The sequence below is a fragment of the Eriocheir sinensis genome, unplaced genomic scaffold (assembly GCF_024679095.1).
Source record: "Eriocheir sinensis breed Jianghai 21 unplaced genomic scaffold, ASM2467909v1 Scaffold972, whole genome shotgun sequence".
In the NCBI taxonomy this organism is placed as follows: domain Eukaryota; kingdom Metazoa; phylum Arthropoda; class Malacostraca; order Decapoda; family Varunidae; genus Eriocheir; species Eriocheir sinensis.
In genome coordinates this window covers 124,791-146,131 of record NW_026112355.1, presented here as the reverse complement: position 1 = coordinate 146,131, position 21,341 = coordinate 124,791, and the positions used below count along the sequence as shown (strand labels likewise).

General features: G+C 48.6%; 1 protein-coding gene across 1 annotated transcript in view; it reads left to right on the top strand.

Annotated features, from left to right (window-relative positions):
- Positions 1 to 400: 400 nt before the first annotated feature.
- LOC126995062 (protein SpAN-like) overlaps positions 401 to 21,341 on the top strand; it is a 59,679-nt gene continuing 38,738 nt past the window's right edge. Inside the window, exons 1-3 of the mRNA XM_050854355.1 lie at positions 401 to 469; positions 606 to 792; positions 993 to 1,180. Coding sequence (XP_050710312.1) covers positions 458 to 469; positions 606 to 792; positions 993 to 1,180 — 387 coding nt within the window. The 5' untranslated portion in view covers positions 401 to 457. The remainder of the gene's footprint in view (positions 470 to 605; positions 793 to 992; positions 1,181 to 21,341) is intronic.

Here is a 21,341-nt window from a genome sequence, read left to right as displayed (position 1 = left end):
TGTGCACATATAACCGTCGTGCGGCATTTACTCTATTATAAGGAAGTTAATTCATTAAAAACGGTTTTGGCACTGGATGACTTCACCTACTTATTTCTCTGAATTTCACTTACGTAGCCTTGGTGCAGTGGTTAGCGTGCTTAGCTATGAATATGCGGACCCGGGTTCGTATCCCGGCCCGGACAAGGGCGTGCAACCCACCCAGCTTTTCATCTTTCCTTTCGGGCTGATCGAGAAATGATTACCTGGGAACACCTGGAGAACAAACTGTGGCAATACCGGCCTTCACGCTCACCCTTGTCCCGGGTAATGTTTGTTGAGTTGAGCACCGCAGCCACGCTCTGCTATGGTGGATGCACCCAACTTCTCCTTTATATTGCACTAATGTAAATATATTTTTATCTCTCTATAGGGAAGTGATGACGAAGGCCGCGATGAAGGGAATGGTACAGCAGAAATGAGAGATCTGGTTAGTCTGAATAAAATTATATTGAATACGTAAGTAATCCGCACTACATAGTTTTATCACTCTTGTTTTCCTGTCAGCTATTCCGAATATTCTTTTATTCTTTCCTCTTTCCTTTTCTTTTCTTTTTTTCATTAAGACACGAGACTTCATGGAAACCAATCCTAGTGTTGTGAACGGCCACCAAGTCTTTGAAGGAGACATGGTCTTGACGGAGAGCCAGTGGCGAGCGGTCAGGGAGAGGAGGGCCCTTGCAGACCTCTCTGCGCGATGGCCTGAACAGGGCGGCTTCCCCACCGTGCCTTACTACATCAATACTAGCGACTGTATGTAAAAATTATGTTTCCATTCATAAGCAGATAAAGACAAGTGTAGACTGGGAGTATATGGCCTACTATCGAGACGTGTTAATACACTCAAAAGAACCTCAGTTATAAATATCGATTATATGCGATAGCTCAGTAACAGTCAGTTTTTATCTTTGAACCATAAAAATGTTTGTTTTCGGTTTTCACCTCGGACTCAGCCGGCACTGTGGCTGCCATAAATGCAGGGATTGCTCACTGGGAGGAAAACACCTGCCTCAGATTCAAGCTTACATCCAACCTCGCTCAACCGCACCTCAGGTTTATTGTAGGGTCTGGATGCTGGTCGTATGTCGGCAGGCAGACCACGAATGGACAAGACATTTCCATTGGAAGTGGCTGCACTCGAGTAAGTATACTATGGTAAGATATGTGGTAACACAATATATTATATATTTACCATACTACACTCCCAAATACCGCTCACTCTACATTGCATTTGCTCCCATGACATATTCTGTTCCCTCAACATTTAAAACTTATGCCACAGATGACAGCACCAGAAAAAAAACATTACCATTGATAATTAGATAATAAATAGTAATAATAAAAAATGAGATAATGATGAATATCAATAACAAAAATAATGGTAGGTATTATCATTTATCAATATTAGCATTGATATCATTATCATGGTCTTTATTTTGATCATATTACATGCATTTTATATATATATATATATATATATATATATATATATATATATATATATAGATATATATATATATATATATATATATATATATATATATATATATATACATAGCTGGGCGTTATCGCGATAAGTTATCGCGATAAGTTATCGCGATACTTTATCGCTGATAACAAAATCGGATTATTGACCATCCGCTACTTATTTAAATATTTATCGGTATCTTCGTTACTTTTGTAACCAAACTAGCGATAATCGCTACTTTTTTTCCGCCTCTCAGGAATTTTTTTTTGTCTCCTTACTGCGCATGCGTGGCCCGGTGTTGTATGAAAAAACTTCGCGGTATGAAATATCTTCGGTGATGAGATTTCATACTTAGGTCATGAAAATTAAAACACTAGGTTATTTTTTTATGCTACTCAAAAATCAATATATCATAGAGAAAAATCATTTAACTTTGCCCCAAAAATGATTATTCACTGCCTCAAATTTGATATTCCATATTCGTTTGTGACCATGCCATGATACTGAAGGCACCCGGTGTTGTTATTTGGTGTCCCATCGTCAAAAGCTGGCGCTTTTGTGTACAAACACTGGTCTCTCGTGAACTGCGCATGCTCAGACCATTAAGTGTAGCCCTGTACAGTCTCACAATGCTTTTTTAACACATTAAGAGTTGCTGGAAAGCTGAATCAAACATACAGTACCACCATCCTCGCTGTTTCTAGAACGACGTACACTCTGTACATATAAATACAACTCGTACAGAGTGTCGTCCTAGAAACAGCGGGGATGGTGGTAGTTGTACTATATGTCTGATTCAGCCTTCCAACAACTCTTAATTACGGTTTAAAATCTTTGTGAGACTGTACAGGTCTACGCTTGCTGGTCTGAGCATGCACCGTTCACAAGAGACCAGTGTTTGTACACAATTTTTGACGGTGGGGACGCCAAATAACACTACACCGGTTCAGGCATTTCTAGTATTAACGTCCATATGTACGTGTCAACGTGTGGTTTTAAGGTTTTGTAAATTTCCTAAAATACAGATAATGAAAATTTGAATTCATCAATGTTGTTCTATCTGAAATATCAATATAGTATCGTTTTCGCCTATCGGACTTATCGCTAGCTAGTATCGGAATTGTGGATTTGTATCGGGTATCGGTTATCGGTTATCGCCTATATTTGTGTCTCTAGTTAACGAATATCGGTTATCGCCGTTAAGGTTTTTCATTATCAGTTAACGGTTATCGGGAATAAGGTTTTCTGTGTATCGTTATATATATATATATATATATATATATATATATATATATATATATATATATATATATATATATATATATATATATATATATATATATATATATATATATATATATATATATATATATATATATATATATATATATATATATATATATATATATATATATATATATATATATATATATATATATATATATATATATATATATATATATATATATATATATATATATATATATATATATATATATATATATATATATATATATATATATATATATATATATATATATATATATATATATACACAAAACAAATTTCAGGGAGGACTCCTTCTGGCTGCCGACCTGAGAGGTGTCTTGATAACTCCTCGAACTTCTTTCTCAATTTCTGCAACATTCGCGGTCTTCGCTCTAATTTTCATTCTGTGGAACATCATCTCTCCTCCTCTAAACCTCACCTTCTTCCTTTCCGAAACACAGGTTTCTGAGGCTACTGACAGCAATCTCTACTCTGTTCCTCCTACTATCTCTATCCTAAATTTCTATCCAAAGTTGGATGTTGCCTACGTGCGCAACGACATCACTTGCTCTCGTGCCCACAACCTTGACTCTTCTGAATTTTCCACCATCTGGCTAAGACTTCATTGTCATTCTATTACTAAATACATCTGTGCTGTTTATCTCTCACCTAACTCTACCAACTATGTAAAATTCTTTGACTATTTGAATTTAAAGTGGAGCACATCTTGACCCACTCGCTTCGCTGAAATCTCCATCCTAGGAGATTTCAATGTTCACCACCAGCTTTGGCTTTCATCCTCTTTCACTGACCATCCTGGTGAACAAGCCTACAACTTTGCTATCCTCAACGACCCAGAGCAGTTGGTCCAGCACCCTACACGTATTCCTGACCGTCTTGGAGATCGGCCCAACGTTCTAGACCTCTTCCTTACCTCAAACCCTTCTGCTTATTCTGTCAAACTGTTCTCCGTTGGGCTCCTCCGATCACAATCTTATTTCTGCATCCTGTCCTATCGCTCCTGTACATCCTCTGACCCACCGAAGAGCCGATGCTTTTGGCAATTTGCTTCAGCTCGGTGGGACGACCTGAGGATGTACTTTTTCCGATTTCCCGTGGAATGATTACTGATTCCAGGAGAGAGACACCTCTGTGTGTGCCCAGCGCATTACAGAGGTGATTGTCTCTGGAATGGAGGCATACATTCCTCGTTCTATCTCTACACCTCACGCTAAAAATCCTTGGTTTAATTACGCTTGTTCTCGTGTTGTCAATGATAGAGAGGTAGCTCACAAAGGTACCAGAGCCTTCAAACTAATGCTAATTATGAACTTTACATTTCTGCCCAAAATCGTGCCAAATCTATTCTCCGACTAACCAAAATTCTTTCATTAATAGAAATGTCAAAACCTTTGCTTTCTAACTCTTCCGTGACTTCTGGCATCTAGCCAAAAACATCTCCTCCAACTTCACTTCTTCATCTTTCCTCCACTCTCAGTCCTGACGGCAACACTGCTGTCTCATCTATCTCTAAGGCTGAACTCTTATCACATTCTTTTTCTTATAACTCCACTCTTGACGATTCTGTTCATATTGCTCCTACTCATCACCCCTCTGTATCGTTTTATGCCTGTTATAAATTTTCTTAAAAATGATGTTTTCTATGCCGTCTCTGGCCTCATTCCTCAGAAGGCTTATGGACCTGATGGAGTGCCTCCTATTGTCCTTAAAACTGTGCCTGTGCTGTCACCCTGCCTGGTCAAACTCTTTCGCCTCTGCCTGTCAACATCTACCTTTCCTTCTTGCTGAAGTATGCCTTCATACAGCCTGTGCCTAAGAAGGTGACCGCTCCAATCCTCAAACCACCGTCCTATAGCTTTACTTTCTTGTTTGTCTAAAGCTTTTGAATCAATCCTTAACCGGAAGATTCAAAAGCACCTTTCCACTTCTGACCTTCTATCTGATCGCCAGTATGGGTTCCAAGGGGCGTTCTACTGGTGATCTCCTAGCCTTTTTAACTGACTCTTGGTCATCCTCTTAGCCGTTTCGGTGAAACTTTGCTATTGCGCTGACATATCAAAAGCTTTTGATAGGGTCTGGCACAAATCTTGCTTTCTAAACTACCTCCTACGGTTTCTATCCTTCTCTCTGTACCTTTATCTCCAGTTTCCTTTCTGACTGTTCTATTTCTGCCGTGGTAGACGGTCACTGTTCTTCCCTAAATCTATTAACAGTGGTGTCCCACAGGTTCTGTCCTATCTCCCACTCTTTTTCTGTTGTTCATTGATGATCTTCTTTCCAAAACGAACTGTCCTATCCATTCCTACGCTGATGATTCCACTCTGCATTACTCAACTTCTTTAATAGAAGACCCACCCTTCAGGAACTTAACGACTCAAGGCTGAGGCTGCAGAACGCTTAGCCTCAGACCTTACTATTATTTCCGATTGGGGCAAGAAGAACTGGTGTCCTTCAACGCCTCAAAAACACAGTTTCTCCACCCATCCACTGACACAATCTTCCAAACAACTATCCCTATTCTTTGACAACACCCAGCTATCACCTTCCTCAACACTAAACATCCTCGGTCTATCCTTAACTCAAAATCTCAACTGAAACTTCATATCTCATCTCTTACTAAATCAGCTTCCTCGAGGCTGGGCGTTCTGTACCGTCTCCGCCAGTTCTTCTCCCTGCACAGTTGCTGTCCATATACAGGGCCTTGTCCGCCCTAGTATGGAGTATGCATCTCATTTGTGGGGGCTCCACCCACACAGCTCTTCTGGACAGAGTGAGGCTAAGGCTCTTCGTCTCATCAGCTCTCCTCCTCATACTGATAGTCTTCTACCTCTTAAATTCCGCCGCAATGTTGCCTCTTTTCTATCTTCTATCGATATTTCCACGCTGACTGCTCTTCTGAACTTGCTAACTGCATGCCTCCCCTCCCATGGCCCTGCTGCACTCGACTTTCACTCATGCTCATCCCTATACTGTCCAAACCCCTTATGCAAGAGTTAACCAGCATCTTCACTCTTCTTCCCTCACGCTGGTAAACTCTGGAACAATCTTCCTTCATCTGTATTTCCTCCTGCCTACGACTTGAACTCTTTCAAGAGGAGGGTATCAGGACACCTCTCCTCCTGAATTTGATCATCCTTTCGGCCACCTCTTTGTTTTACTTTAGAGCAGCGAGTAGCGGCTTTTTTTATTATTGTTTTCTTTTGTGTGCTTTGAGCTGCCTCCTTTGTTATAAAAAAAAAAAAAATATATATATATATATATATATATATATATATATATATATATATATATATATATATATATATATATATATATATATATATATATATATATATATATATATATATGGGGGGGATGGAGACGTGCCCCACACACAGCTCATTTAGATAGAGTCAAAGGCTCTTTATCTCATCAGTTCCCTTTCTTCTACTGACACAGTTTTCTACTTAGTAAACCCCGCCGCAATATTGCCTCTCTCGCTGTCTCCTATCGATATATTCATGCTGATTGTTCCTCTAATCTTGTTAACGGTTTGCTCCACCTCCCGGTCTCGCTGCACATGACTTTCTATTTAAGCTCAACCTTATGCTGTCCAGTCTCTTATGCAGGAGTCAACCAGCATCTTCATTTTATCATCCCTTCGGCTGGTAAATTCTGGAGCAGCCATCCTGCGTCAGTACTTCCTGCTGTATATGACGACCTCTTTCAAGAGAGGAATATCAAGACCCCGAGCCGATTCAAAGTAGGTCAACTCATTTCCCGCTCCATCCAGGCTATCAATTTAAGGAAAGGGCACCCGGGGAGGAACCGGGAGGCCCCTCAATGACGTCACTAATGGGAGAAAACGGGAAGCGCGAGAGTAGACGTAGACTAATCTTCTTTCCTCATCTTTCTCCTCTTCCTCTTCCCTCGTCTTCTTGCTCTTTTTCTTCCTCACAACTCTATCTCTCTCTCTCTCTCTCTCTCTCTCTCTCTCTCTCTCTCTCTCTCTCTCTCTCTCTCTCTCTCTCTCTCTCTCTCTCGATCTTTCTCACTCCCTTTTTCTTTCTCCTTCCCCTCTTCCCTCATCTTCTTATTCTTTTCTTCTTCACAGCTCACTCCCTCACTCCTTATCTCTCCTTTACTCTTATTTTTCTCCTCTCTCTCTCTCTCTCTCTCTCTCTCTCTCTCTGCGTAAGAACAAGACGAGTGTTAATGTTAGGAAAAAGAAAGGAATTTAGCTTTAAATATTAGGTAATGGTAGTGAAACAAAATAACGCCTTACTGTTTCTTTATTGTGCATGATTTTTCACCTTTTTTTTTGTCTAGATTCTTATTTTCTAGGATTTTTCGGTTCAATATTCTGTCTAAAAAAGACTCTACATTTAACAAAAAAATGAAACGACGTCATAAGATAAATCTACCACCTAACTACACATGAAAGAAGATTATTTTTTTTTACAGAATCACGTCCTGGCCTCAATGCCTTTTCTCCGTGGTAAACACTAAAACATACTAACATTTTTTTTTTTTTTGGTTTTTCCAAGAAGTCATTATTAGGTTTCATTAATTTGCCTTCTTCCCTGCTGATCTTTCCTATCCAGATCTTATCATCAGGTTCTACATTCCCGCCAGTAAATGAGTACTGCGGGAATATTTTTTTACAATAAGGCCTCCAAATTAAAGAAGACCTTGCTCTTCCATTTACATTCTAGAGTATTTGTCTCAGGGTAATCAGAAAATAGGTGCTCATTGTCCTCTTCAACATCTGGCCAGTCACATGTTGAGAGCAGCATGGCGGAGAGTTCATTATCTAGGTTGTGATTCCCAGTTTGACAATACATCTGCAATACAATAATACAATATGGATGTACAGTATGGAGTATGCATCTCATGTGTGGGGAGGCTCCACTCACACAGCTCTTCTGGACAGAGTGGAGGCTAAGGCTCTTCGTCTCATCAGCTCTCCTCCTCATACTGATAGTCTTCTACCTCTTAAATTCCGCCGCAATGTTGCCTCTCTTTCTATCTTCTATCGATATTTCCACGCTGACTGCTCTTCTGAACTTGCTAACTGCATGCCTCCTGCTGCACTCGACTTTCTACTCATGCTCATCCCTATACTGTCCAAACCCCTTATGCAAGAGTTAACCAGCATCTTCACTCTTTCATCCCTCACGCTGGTAAACTCTGGAACAATCTTCCTTCATCTGTATTTCCACCTGCCTACGACTTGAACTCTTTCAAGAGGAGGGTATCAGGACACCTCTCCTCCTGTATTTGATCTTCCTTTCGGCCACCTCTTTTGTTTTACTTTAGGAGCAGCGAGTAGCGGGCTTTTTTTTATTATTGTTTTCTTTTTTTGTTGCCCTTGAGCTGCCTCCTTTGTTGTAAAAAAAATATAAAAAAAATACATCTGCATTCAAAATGCACAATGTCGTTTTTTTTTCAATTTCCTTATTTTAGTAAGCAAAACTTATTGAAATTAGATCATCAGTCTACACATACAGATTTCATTATAAAATAATATCAAAATATTACAATTCCATCGTTTTTTATCCTAAATTTTTTGGGGTACACGGGAACCTATAAAAATGCCCAAGGGGTACAGAGGAGCAAAAAGGTTGGGAACCCCTGATTTAAGTGCTTGAAGGATAATTTATGTGTTGTTTTAAGGTCTCTGGCGCTTTTTGTAACTAATTCCCTTAGGCAGCCACGATTGACAGCTTTGCCTCCAATCGAAAAAACCCGAATCAATCAAATTATTTATAATTAGCTTGATTAGGTGGGGAGCATCAGCAAATACATAAACTTTGTGATGAGGAGCAGCCGGATTTGGAAATGATGAGTTGACTGTACTTATATTAAGACTGTTCCATAGTTTTATATTTTTAGGAGACAAATCATTCACCATTGCTGTAATTGAGAAACTGACAACTTCCACATTATGAATATCAAAAAGGTCGTCTTTGTTTATATGTGCATAAAAATCATAGTACAGGAGCTGCTTCAAATTCCCTATGAGTCATCTCAGCATGATGCACATTTCATTCAGCTTAGGCTCATAAACTTTATCTACTGACTTATCATGTACCCATTCCATACTTACAGATGTTTCATCCATGGATAAGACACAAAGACGTTCCTTTTCAGTCATGCATTCAGATTGTTTTTTCAACATTTGCAGTATTATATCTTGAATTCCTGGTTCAACATTAAGTTTTTGAGCCCACCTCTTTATAGGGCTAATGGAGGGAAGGGGAAATATCATTTTTTCCCTTAAGAAGTTATAGGCTTTTGCGCTTAAACTGCTAAGATTTATAGCTAAGGTAATATCTTCGTTCTTCCATCTTGTAATTCGCTTGCCACTTAACACTGAATCTACTTGAGCAGAAGTGAAATTTCCATGTAAGAGTTTTTTTTATATCTAGATTTGCATATTCAACTGATTTCTTCTCATTCTCCATGTGTCTCTCTAGATTCTTCTTTAATGTAGAGTTTTCTTTACATAAATTGCTGACTTGCTCTAATAACTTCAATACCTGCCCATAAGAGTTTTGATTTATACGTAACTCAGTTTCTTCCTCTGTGAATACGGGATGTTCATTGCACTGGGTCGCCACATCTCTCTGAAATATCTTCCCTTCTCTGCTGTCTTTTGCTGGTGCGACATCATCTGCAAATGTTTCCCGTTTTGTAGATACAGAGAGAGAGAGAGAGAGAGAGAGAGAGAGAGAGAGAGAGAGAGAGAGAGAGAGAGAGAGAGAGAGAGAGAGAGAGAGAGAGAGAGAGAGAGAGAGAGAGGTTGACCTATATTTATATCTGTAATTTCCTTATATTAGTGTGTGTGTGTGTGTGTGTGTGTGTGTGTGTGTGTGTGTGTTTTACAACAAAGGAGGCAGCTCAAGGGCACACAAAAAAGAAAACAATAATAAAAAAAAAGCCCGCTACTCGCTGCTCCTAAAAAAGAAACAAAAAAGGTGGCCGAAAGCAAGATCAAATACGGGAGGAGAGATCTCCTGATACCCTCCTCTTGAAAGAGTTCAAGTCGTAGGCAGGAGGAAATACAAATGAAGGAAGATTGTTCCAGAGTTTACCAGCGTGAGGGATGAAAGAGTGAAGATGCTGGTTAACTCTTGCATAAGGGGTTTGGACAGTAAAGGGATGAGCATGAGTAGAAAGTCGAGTGCAGCGGGGCCGCGGGAGGGGGGGAGGCATGCAGTTAGCAAGTTCAGAAGAGCAGTCAGCGTGGAAATATCGATAGAAGATAGAAAGAGGCAACATTGCGGCGGAATTTAAGAGGTAGAAGACTATCAGTATGAGGAGGAGAGCTGATGAGACGAAGAGCCTTAGCCTCCACTCTGTCCAGAAGAGCTGTGTGAGTGGAGCCCCCCCACACATGAGATGCATACTCCATACGAGGGCGGACAAGGCCCCTGTATATGGACAGCAACTGTGCAGGGAGAAGAACTGGAGACGGTACAGAACGCCCAGCCTCGAGGAAGTTGATTTAGTAAGAGATGAGATATGAAGTTTCCAGTTGAGATTTTGAGTTAAGGATAGACCGAGGATGTTTAGTGTTGAGGAAGGTGATAGGTGGGTGTTGTCAAAGAATAGGGGATAGTTGTTTAGAAGATTGTGTCGAGTGGATAGGTGGAGAAACTGTTTTTTTGAGGCGTTGAAGGACACCAGGTTCTTCTTGCCCCAATCGGAAATAATAGTAAGGTCTGAGGCTAAGCGTTCTGCAGCCTCCAGTCTTGAGTCGTTAAGTTCCTGAAGGGTGGGCCTTCTATTAAAAGAAGTTGAGTAATGCAGAGTGGAATCATCGGCGTAGGAATGGATAGGACAGTTCGTTTTGGTAAGAAGATCATCAATGAACAACAGAAAAAGAGTGGGAGATAGGACAGAACCCTGTGGGACACCACTGTTAATAGATTTAGGGGAAGAACAGTGACCGTCTACCACGGCAGAAATAGAACGGTCAGAAAGGAAACTGGAGATAAAGGTACAGAGAGAAGGATAGAAACCGTAGGAGGGTAGTTTGGAAAGCAAAGATTTGTGCCAGACCCTATCGAAAGCTTTTGATTGCTGACTTGCTCTAATAACTTCAATACCTGCCCATAAGAGTTTTGATTTATACGTAACTCAGTTTCTTCCTCTGTGAATACGGGATGTTCATTGCACTGGGTCGCCACATCTCTCTGAAATATCTTCCCTTCTCTGCTGTCTTTTGCTGGTGCGACATCATCTGCAAATGTTTCCCGTTTTGTAGATACAGAGAGAGAGAGAGAGAGAGAGAGAGAGAGAGAGAGAGAGAGAGAGAGAGAGAGAGAGAGAGAGAGAGAGAGAGAGAGAGAGAGAGAGAGAGAGAGAGAGAGAGAGAGAGAGAGAGAGAGAGACCAGAAAAAGACAGACAGACAACACACAAATATATGTGTAAAATAGCATACAAAATAGGTGAAGTAGTTAATGCTTTGCTGGCTGAATAACTTGACTCCTGGTATGAACTTGAATGCAATAAATTGTAGTAAAACATCATTACAGGCGTAGACATTTTGTAGTAAGAGGATGATGTAATCTAAATACAAGTAGCTAATAACTGCTCACCTTATACAGGGGGGATAATGGCAAATTCCTATTGTGCAACTCCCTCGTGTTAAAGTTTGCTGTTTGTTGCTGGTGTTGCAGCACCTGCATGCCAATTTTATCCACATTTCACACACAAATACTGAAAGCGTGAGAGAGAGAGAGAGAGAGAGAGAGAGAGAGAGAGAGAGAGAGAGAGAGAGAGAGAGAGAGAGAGAGAGAGAGAGAGAGAGAGAGAGAGAGAGAGAGAGAGAGAGAGAGAGAGAGAGAGAGAGAGAGAGAGAGAGAGAGAGAGAGAGAGAGATGTAATTTATAAAAATGCACTAAAGGTACACACACTGGCCTCAACTCTCAGAAGGCTTATGGACCTGATGGAGTGCCTCCTTTTGTTCTTAAAAACTGTGTTTCCGTGCTGACACCCTGCCTGGTCAAACTCTTTCGTCTCTGCCTATCAACATCTACCTTTCCTTCCAGCTGTAAGTATGCCTTTGTACGGCCTGTGCCTAAGAAGGGTGACCGTTCCAATCCCTCAAACTACCGCCCTATAGCTTTACTTTCCTGTCTATCTAAAGCTTTTGAATCAATCCTTAACCGGAATATCCAAAAGCATCTTTCGACTATCTGATCGCCAGTATGGATTCCGCAAGGGGCGTTCTACTAGTGATCTTCTTGCTCTCTTAACTGACTCTTGGTCATCCTCTCTTAGCTGTTTCGGTGAAACTTTCTCTGTTGAGCTAGACATATCGAAAGCCTTCGATAGAGTCTGGCACCAGTCTTTGCTTTCTAAGCTGCCCACTTTCGGATTATATCCTTCTCTCTGTTCCTTTATCTCCAGTTTCCTGTCTGGCCGTTCTATCTCTGCGGTGGTAGACGGTCACCGCTCTTCCCCTAAACCTATCAACAGTGGCGTTCCACAGGGTTTTGTCCTATCATCCTCTCTCTTCCTGTTATTCATCAATGATCTTTCCATAACAAATTGTCCTGTCCACTCATACGCCGACGACTCCACTCTGCATTATTCAACTTCTTTCAATAGAAGACCATCACAACAAGAAGTACACGACTCCTGACTAGAGGCTGCAGAACGCTTGACCTCAGACCTTGCTATCATTTCCGATAGGGGCACAAGGAACCTTGTGTCCTTCAATGCCTCAAACACTCAATTTCTCTACCAATCAACTCGACACAATCTTCCAAACACCTATCTCCTATTCTTCAACAACACTCAGCTGTCACCTTCTTCAACACTAAACATCATCGGTCTATCCTTAACTCAAAATCTCAACTAGAAACTTCATATCTCCTCTCTCGCTAAATCAGCTTCCTCGAGGTTGGGCGTTCTGTATTGTCTCCGCCAGTTCTTCTCCTCCGCGCAGTTGCTATCCATATACAAGGGCCTTGTCCGCTCTCGTATGGAGTATGCATCTCATGTGTTGGGGGGTTCCACTCACACAGCTCTTCTGGACAGAGTGGAGTCTAAGGCTCTTCGTCTCATGAGCTATCCTCCTCCTACTGATAGTCTTCTACCTCTTAAATTCCGCCGCGATGTTGCCTCTCTTTCTATCTTCTGTCGATATTTCCACGCTGACTGCTCTTCTGAACTTATTAACTGCATGCCTCCCCTCCTCCCGCGACCCCGCTGCCCACGACTTTCTACTCATGCTCATCCCTATACTGTCCAGACCCCTTATGCAAGAGTTAACCAGCATCTTCACTCTTTCATCCCTCTCGCAGGTAAACTCTGGAACAATCTTCCTTCATCTGTATTTCCTCCTGCCTACGACTTGAACTCTTTCAAGAGGAGGGTATGAGGACACCTCTCCTCCCGATATTGACCTTTCTTTCGGCAACCTCTTTGGATTATTTTTTGGGAGCAGCGAGTAGCGGGCCTTTTTTATTATTGTTTTTTTTTGGACCCTTGTGTTGTCTCCTTTAGTGTAAAAAAAAAGCACACACACACACACACACACACACACACACACACACACACACACACACACACACACACACACACACACACACACACACACACACACACACACACACACACACACACACACACACACACACACACACACACACACACACACACACACACACACACACACACACACACACACACACACACACACACACACACACACAAACACAAACACACACATCATTATCAGCATCATTACAGAGCCTCAATTTCTCCGCTGGCATTTATCAGCAAACTACCCACACACACACACACACACACACACACACACACACACACACACACACACACACACACACACACACACACACACACTTGTTGCCCAAACCTGACCCAGGTCAGACATGGGACCCTGGGTCTTTTCACCGCCACGCCCCTAGTGTTAGGGTCACTGCGTCTCTTCACCGCCGTGCCCCTAGTGTTTGGAACCCTAAGTCCCATCAACACCGTGTCCCTAGTGTTAGGGTCCTGGTGCCTCATCATCACCGAGCCCCTAGTGTGGGCGACCCTGTGCCTCATCACCGCCATGCCCCTAGTGTGGGCGATCCTGCGTCTCATCATCGCCGTGCCCCAAGTGTGGGCGACCCTGCGTCCCATCATCGCCGTCCCTCTAGTGTGGGCGACCCTGTGCCTCATCATCGCTGCGCTCTTAGTGTGGGGGACCCTGCGTCTTATCACCGCCGCGCCCCTAGTGTTGGCGACCCTGTGCCTCATCACCGCCGCGCCTCTAGTGTGGGCAACCCTGCCTCTCATCACCGCCGCGCCTCTAGAGTGGGCGACCCTGCGTCTCATCACCGCCGCGCTCTAGTGGGCGACCCTGCCTCATCACCGCCGCGCCTCTAGAGTGGGGGACCCTGCGTCTCATCACCGCCGCGCCTCTAGTTAGGGCGACCCTGCCTCTCATCACCGCCGCGCCTCTAGATTGGGCGACCCTGCGTCTCATCACCGCCGCGCCTCTAGTGTGGGCGACCCTGCCTCTCATCACCGCCGCGCCTCTAGTGTGGGCGACCCTGCGTCTCATCACCGCCGCGCCTCTAGTGTGGGCGACCCTGCGTCTCATCACCGCCGCGCCTCTAGTGTGGGCGACCCTGCCTCTCATCACCGCCATGCCTCTAGTGTGGGCGACCCTGCGTCTCATCACCGCCGCGCCCCTAGTGTGGGCGACCCTGCGTCTCATCACCGCCGCGCCCCTAGTGTGGGCGACCCTGTGTCTCATCACCGCCGCGCCCCTAGTGTGGGCGACCCTGCGTCTCATCACCGCCGCGCCCCTAGTGTGGGCGACCCTGTGCCTCATCACCGCTGCGCCCTTAGTGTGGGCGACTTTGCGTCTCATCACCGCAGCGCCCCTAGTGTGGGCGATCCTGCATCTCATCACTGCCGCACCCCTAGTGTGGGCGACCCAACGTCAGTTAACCGCCGTGCACCTAGTGTGGGCGACCCTGCGTCTCTTCATCGCCGTGCCTCTAGTGTGGGCGACCGTGCATCTCATCACCGCTGTGCCCCTAGTGTGGGCGACCCAGCGTCGCTTCACCGCCGTGCCTCTAGTGTGGGCGACCGTGCATCTCATCACCGCCGTGCCCCTAGTGTGGTCGGCCCTGCGTCTCTTCACCGACGTGCCCCTAGTGTGGGCGACCCTGCATTTCATCATCGCCGTGATCTTAGTGTGGGCGACCCTGTGTCGCTTCATCGCCACCCCCCTAGTGTGGTCGACCCTGCGTCTCTTCACCGCCGTGCCCCTAGTGTGGTAGACCCTGCGTCTCTTCATCGCCACGCCCCTAGTGTGGTCGAGCCTGCGTCTCTTCACCGCCGTGCCCCTAGTGTGGTAGACCCTGCGTCTCTTCACCGCCGTGCCCCTAGTGTGGTAGACCCTGCGTCTCTTCATCGCCACGCCCCTAGTGTGGTCGACCCTGCGTCTCTTCACCGCCGTGCCCCTAGTGTGGTAGACCCTGCGTCTCTTCATCGCCACGCCCCTAGTGTGGGCGACCCAGCGTCGCTTCACCGCCGTGCCCCTGGTGTGGGCGACCCTGCATTTCATCATCGCCGTGATCTTAGTGTGGGCGACCCTGTGTCGCTTCAACGCCACGCCCCTAGTGTGGTCGACCCTGCGTCTCTTCACCGCCGTGCCCCTAGTGTGGTCGACCCTGCGTCTCTTCACCGCCGTGCCCCTAGTGTGGTAGACCCTGCGTCTCTTCATCGCCACGCCCCTAGTGTGGTCGACCCTGCGTCTCTTCACCGCCACGCCCCTAGTGTGGGTGACCCTGCGTCTCATCACCGCCGTGCCCCTAGTGTGGTCGACCCTGCGTCTCTTCAGCGCCACGCCCCAAGTGTGAGCGACCCTGCGTCGCTTCAGCGCCACGCCCCTAGTGTGGGCGACCTTGCGTCTCATCACCGCAGCGCCCCTAGTGTGGTCGACACTGCGTCTGATCACCGTCGTGCCCCTAGTGTTGTCGACACTGCGTCTCATCACCGCCGTGCCCCTAGTGTTGTCGACCCTGCGTCTCATCACAGCCGTGCCCCTTGTGTGGTCGACCCTGCGTCTCTTCACCGCAGTGCCCCTAGTGTGGTCGACCCAGCATCTCTTCACCGTCGTGCCCCTAGTGTGGGCGACCCTGCGTCGCTTCACCGCCACGACCCTAGAGTGGGCGACCTTGCGTCTCATCACCGCCGCGCCCCTAGTGTGGGCGACCCTGCGTTTCTTCACCGCCGTGCCTCTAGTGTGGGCCACCTTGCATCTCATCACCGCCGTGCCCCTAGTGTTTGGGACCCTGCATCTCATCACCGCCGTGCCCCTAGTGTTTGGGACTCTGCATCTTATCACCGCCGTGCCACTAGTATTCGGGACCCTGCATCTCATCATCGCCGTGCCCCTAGTATTTGGGACTCTGCGTCTCATTACCACCGTGCCCTTAGTATTTGGGACCCTGCATCTCATCATGGCCGTGTCCCTAGTATTTGGGACCCTGTATCTCATCACCGCCGTGCCCCTAGTATTTGGGACCCTGTGTCTCATCACCGGCGTGCCCCTAGTATTTGGGACCCTGCGTCTCATCACCGCCGTGCCCCTAGTGTTTGGGACCCTGCGTCTCACCACCGCCGTACCCCTAGTGTTTGGGACCCTTCGTCTCATCACCGCCATGCCCCTAGTGTTTGGGACCCTGCGTCTCATCACCGCCGTGCCCCTATTATTTGGGACCCTGCATCTCATCACCGCCGTGCCCCTAGTGTTTGGGACACTGCATCTCATCAGCGCCGTGCCTCTAGTGTGGGCGACCCTGCGTCTCATCACTGATGTGCCTCTAGTGTGGGCGACTCTCCATCTCATCACCGCCGAGCCCCTAGTGTTTGCGACCCTGCATCTCTTCACCGCCGTGCCCCTAGTATTTCGAACCCTGCGTCTCATCACAGCCGTGCCCCTAGGGTTTGGGACCCTGCGTCTCATCACCGCTGTGCCTCTAGTATTTGGGACTCTGCGTCTCATCACCGCCGTGCCCCTAGTATTTGGGACCCTGCATCTCATCACCGCCGTGCCCCTTGTATTTGGGACACTGCGTCTCATCACCGCCGTGCCCTTAGTATTTGGGACCCTGCATCTCATCACCGCCGTGCCCCTAGTATTTGGGACCCTGCATCTCAACACCGCCGTGCCTTTAGTATTTGGGACCCTGCGTGTCATCACCGCCCTGCCCCTAGTATTTGGGACCCTGCGTCTCATCACCGCCGTGCCCCTAGTGTTTGGGACCCTGCGTCTCATCACCGCCGTGCCCCTATTATTTGGGACCCTGCATCTTATCACCGCCGTGCCCGTAGTGTTTGGGACACTGCGTCTCATCACCGCCGTGCCTCTAGTGTTGGCGACCCTGCGTCTCATCACCGCCGTGCCTCTAGTGTGGGTGACCCTGCATCTCATCACCGCCCACCACCTAGTGTTTCGGACCCTCCATCTCTTCACTGCCGTGCCCCTAGTATTTCCGACCCTGCATTTCATCACCGACGTGCCCTTAGTTTTTAGAACCCTGCGTGCCCCTATTATTTGGGACCCTGCATCTCATCACCGCCGTGCCCGTACTGTTTGGGACACTGCGTCTCATCACCGCTGTGCCTCTAGTGTTGGCGACCCTGCATCTCATCACCGCCGAGCACCTAGTATTTGGGACCCTGCATCTCATCACCGCCGTGCCCCTAGTATTTGAGACCCTGCATCTCATCACCTCCGTGCCCCTAGTGTTTGGGACCCTGCGTCTCATCACCGCCGTGGCCCTAGTATTTGGGACCCTGCGTCTCATCACCGCCGTGCACCTAGTGTTTGGGACCCTGCGTCTCATCACCGCCGTGCCGCTAGAGTTTGGGACCCTGCATCTAATCACCGCCGTGCCCCTAGTGTTTGGGAACCTGCGTCTCATCACCGCCGTGCTCCTAGTATTTGGGACCCTGCCTCTCATCACCGCCGTGCCCCTATTATTTGGGACCCTGCATTTCATCACCGACGTGCCCTTAGTTTTTAGAACCCTGCGTGCCACTATTATTTTGGACCCTGTATCTCATCACCGCCGTGCCCGTACTGTTTGGGACACTGCGTCTCATCACCGCTGTGCCTCTAGTGTTGGCGACCCTGCATCTCATCACCGCCGAGCACCTAGTGTTTGCGACCCTGCGTTTCATCACCGCCGTGCCCCTAGGGTTTGGGACCATGCGTCTCATCACCGCTGTGCCCATAGTGTTTGGGACCCTGCGTCTCATCACCGCCGTGCAACTAGTGTTTGGGACCCTGCGTCTCATCACCGCCGTGCCCCTAGTGTTTGGGACCCTGCGTCTCATCACCGCCGTGCCCCTAGAGTTTGGGACCCTGCGTCTCATCACCGCCGTGCCCCAAGTGTTTGGGACCCTGCGTCTCATCACCGCCGTGCCCCTAGTGTTTGGGACTCTGCGTCACATCACCGCCATGCCCCTAGTGTTTGGGACCCTGCGTCTCTTCACCGCCGTGCCCCTAGTGTTTGGGACCCTGCGTCACATCACCGCCTTGCCCCTAGTGTTTGGGACCCTGCGTCACATCACCACCGTGCCCCTAGTGGTTGGGACACTGCATCTCATCACCGCCGTGCCCCTAGTATTTGGGACACTGCGTCTCATCACCGCCGTGCCTTAGTATTTGGGACCCTGCATCTCATCACCGCCGTGCCCTAGTATTTGGGACCCTACATCTCAACACCGCCATGCCCTTAGTATTTGGGACCCTGCGTGTCATCACCGCCGTGCCCATAGTATTTGGGACCCTGCGTCTCATCACCGCCGTGCCCCTAGTGTTTGGGACCCTGCGTGTCATCACCGCCGTGCCCCTAGTATTTGGGACCCAGCATCTCACCACCGCCGTGCCCCCAGTGTTTGACCCCCGGCGTCTCATCACCGCCGTGCCCCTATTATTTGGGACCCTGCATCTCATCACCGCCGTGCCCGTAGTGTTTGGGACACTGCGTCTCATCACCGCTGTGCCTCTAGTGTTGGCGACCCTGCGTATCATCACCGCCGTGCCTCTAGTGTGGGCGACCCTGCATCTCATCACCGCCGTGCCTTAGTATTTGGGACCCTGCATCTCATCACCGCCGTGCCCCTAGTATTTGGGACCCTGCATCTCATCACCGCCATGCCCTTAGTATTTGGGACCCTGCGTGTCATCACCGCCGTGCCCATAGTATTTGGGAACCTGCGTCTCATCACCGCCGTGCCCCTAGTATTTGGGACCCTGCATCTCATCACCGCCGTGCCCCCATTGTTTGGTACCCTGTGTCTCATCACCGCCGTGCCCTTTGTGTTTGGGACCCTGCGTCTCATCACCACCGTGCCTCTAGTATTTGGGACCCAGCGTCTCATCACCGCCGTGCCCCTAGTGTTTGGGACTCTGCGTCTCATCACCGCCGTGCCCCTAGTGTTTGGGACCTTGCATCTCATCACCGCCGTGCCCGTAGTGTTTGGGACCCTGTGTATCATCTCCGCCGAGCCCCTAGTGTTTGGGACACTGTGTCTCATCACCGCCGTACCCCTAGTGTTTGGGACCCTGCGTCTCATCACCGCCGTGCCCCTAGTGTATGGGACACTGCGTCTCATCACCGCCGTGCCCCTAGTGTTTGGGACCCTGCGTCTCATCACCGCCGTGCCCCTAGTGTTTGGGACCCTGCGTCACATCACCGCCGTGCCCCTACTGTTTGGGACCCTGCGTCTCTTCACCAACGTGCCCTAGTGTTTGGGACCCTGCGTCACATCACCGACGTGCCCCCAGTGTTTGGGGCCCTGCGTCACATCACCGCCGTGCCCGTAGTGTTTGGGACCCTGCGTCACATCAACGCCGTACCCCTAGTTTTTGGGACCCTGCGTCACATCACCGCCGTTCCCTTAGTGTTTGGGATCCTGCGTCACATCACCGCCGTACCCCTAGTGTTTGGGACCCTGCGTCTCATCATCTCCGCGCCCCTAGTGTGGGCGACCCTGTGCCTCATCACCGCCGTGCCCCTAGTGTGGGCGACCCTGCGTCTCATCATCGCCGCGCCCCTAGTGCGGGCGACCTTGCGTCTCATCATCGCCGCGCCCCTAGTGTGGGCGACCCTGTGCCTCATCGCCGCCGTGCCCCTAGTGTGGGCGACCCTGCGTCTCATCACCGCCGTTCCCCTAGTGTTGGCGACCCTGTGCCTCATCACCGCCGCGCCCCTAGTGTGGGCGACCCTGCGTCTCATCACCGCCGCGCCCCTAGTGTGGGCGACCCTGCGTCTCATCACCGCCGTGCCCCTAGTGTGGGCGACCCTGTGCCTCATCACCGATGCGCCCTTAGTGTGGGCGACCCTGTGCCTCATCAACGCCGTGCCTCTAGTGTGGGCGACCCTGCATCTCATCACCGCCGCGCCCCTAGTGTGGGCGACCCTACGTCGCTTCACCGCCACGCCCCTCGCGTGGGCGACCTTGCGTCTCATCACCGCCGCGCCCCAAATGTGGGCGACCCAGCGTCTCTTCACAGCCGTGCCTCTAGTGTGGGCAACCCTGCATCTCATCACCGCCGTGCCCCTAGTATTTGTGACCCTGTGTCTCATCACCGCTGTGCCCCTAGAGTTTGGGACCCTGCATCTCATCACCGCCGTGCCCCTAGTATTTGGGACCCTGCATCTCATCACCGCCGTGCCCCAAGTATTTGGGACCCTGCATCTCATCCCCGCCGTGGCCCAAGTATTTGGGACCCTGCGTCTCATCACCGCCGTGCCCCTAGTATTTGGGACCCTGCATCTCATCACCGCCGTGACCCTAGTGTTTGGGACCCTGCATCTCATCACCGCCGTGCCCCTAGTGTCTCGGACCCTGCATCTCATCACCGCCGTGCCCCTAGTATTTGAGACCCTGCATCTCATCACCGCCGTGCCCCTAGTGTTTGGGACCCTAGATCTCATCACCGCCGTGCCCCTAGTATTTGGGACCCTGCGTCTCATCACCGCCATGCCTCTAGTGTGGGCGACCCTGCATCTCATCACCGCCATGCCTCTAGTGTGGGCGAACCTGCGTCTCATCACCGCAGTGCCTCTAGTGTGGGCGACCCTGCATCTCATCACCGCCGTGCCCCTAGTGTTTGGAACCCTGCATCTCATTACCGCCGTGCCCCTAGTATTTGGGACCTTGCGTCTCATCACCTCCGTGCCCCTAGTGTTTGGGGCCCTTCGTCTCATCACTGCCGTGGCCCTAGTGTTTGGGACCCTGCGTCTCATCACCGCCGTGCCCCTAGTGTTTGGGACCTTGCGTCTCTTCACCGCCGTACCCCTAGTGTTTGGGATCCTGCGTCACATCGCCGCCGTGCCCCTAGTGTTTGGGACTCTGCGTCTCATCACTGCCGTGCCCCTAGTGTTTGGGACCCTGCGTCTCATCACCGCCGTGCCACTATTGTTTGGAACCCTGCGTCCCTTCACCGCCGTACCCCAAGCGTTTGGGACCCTGCGTCACATCACCGCCGTGCCCCTAATGTTTGGAACT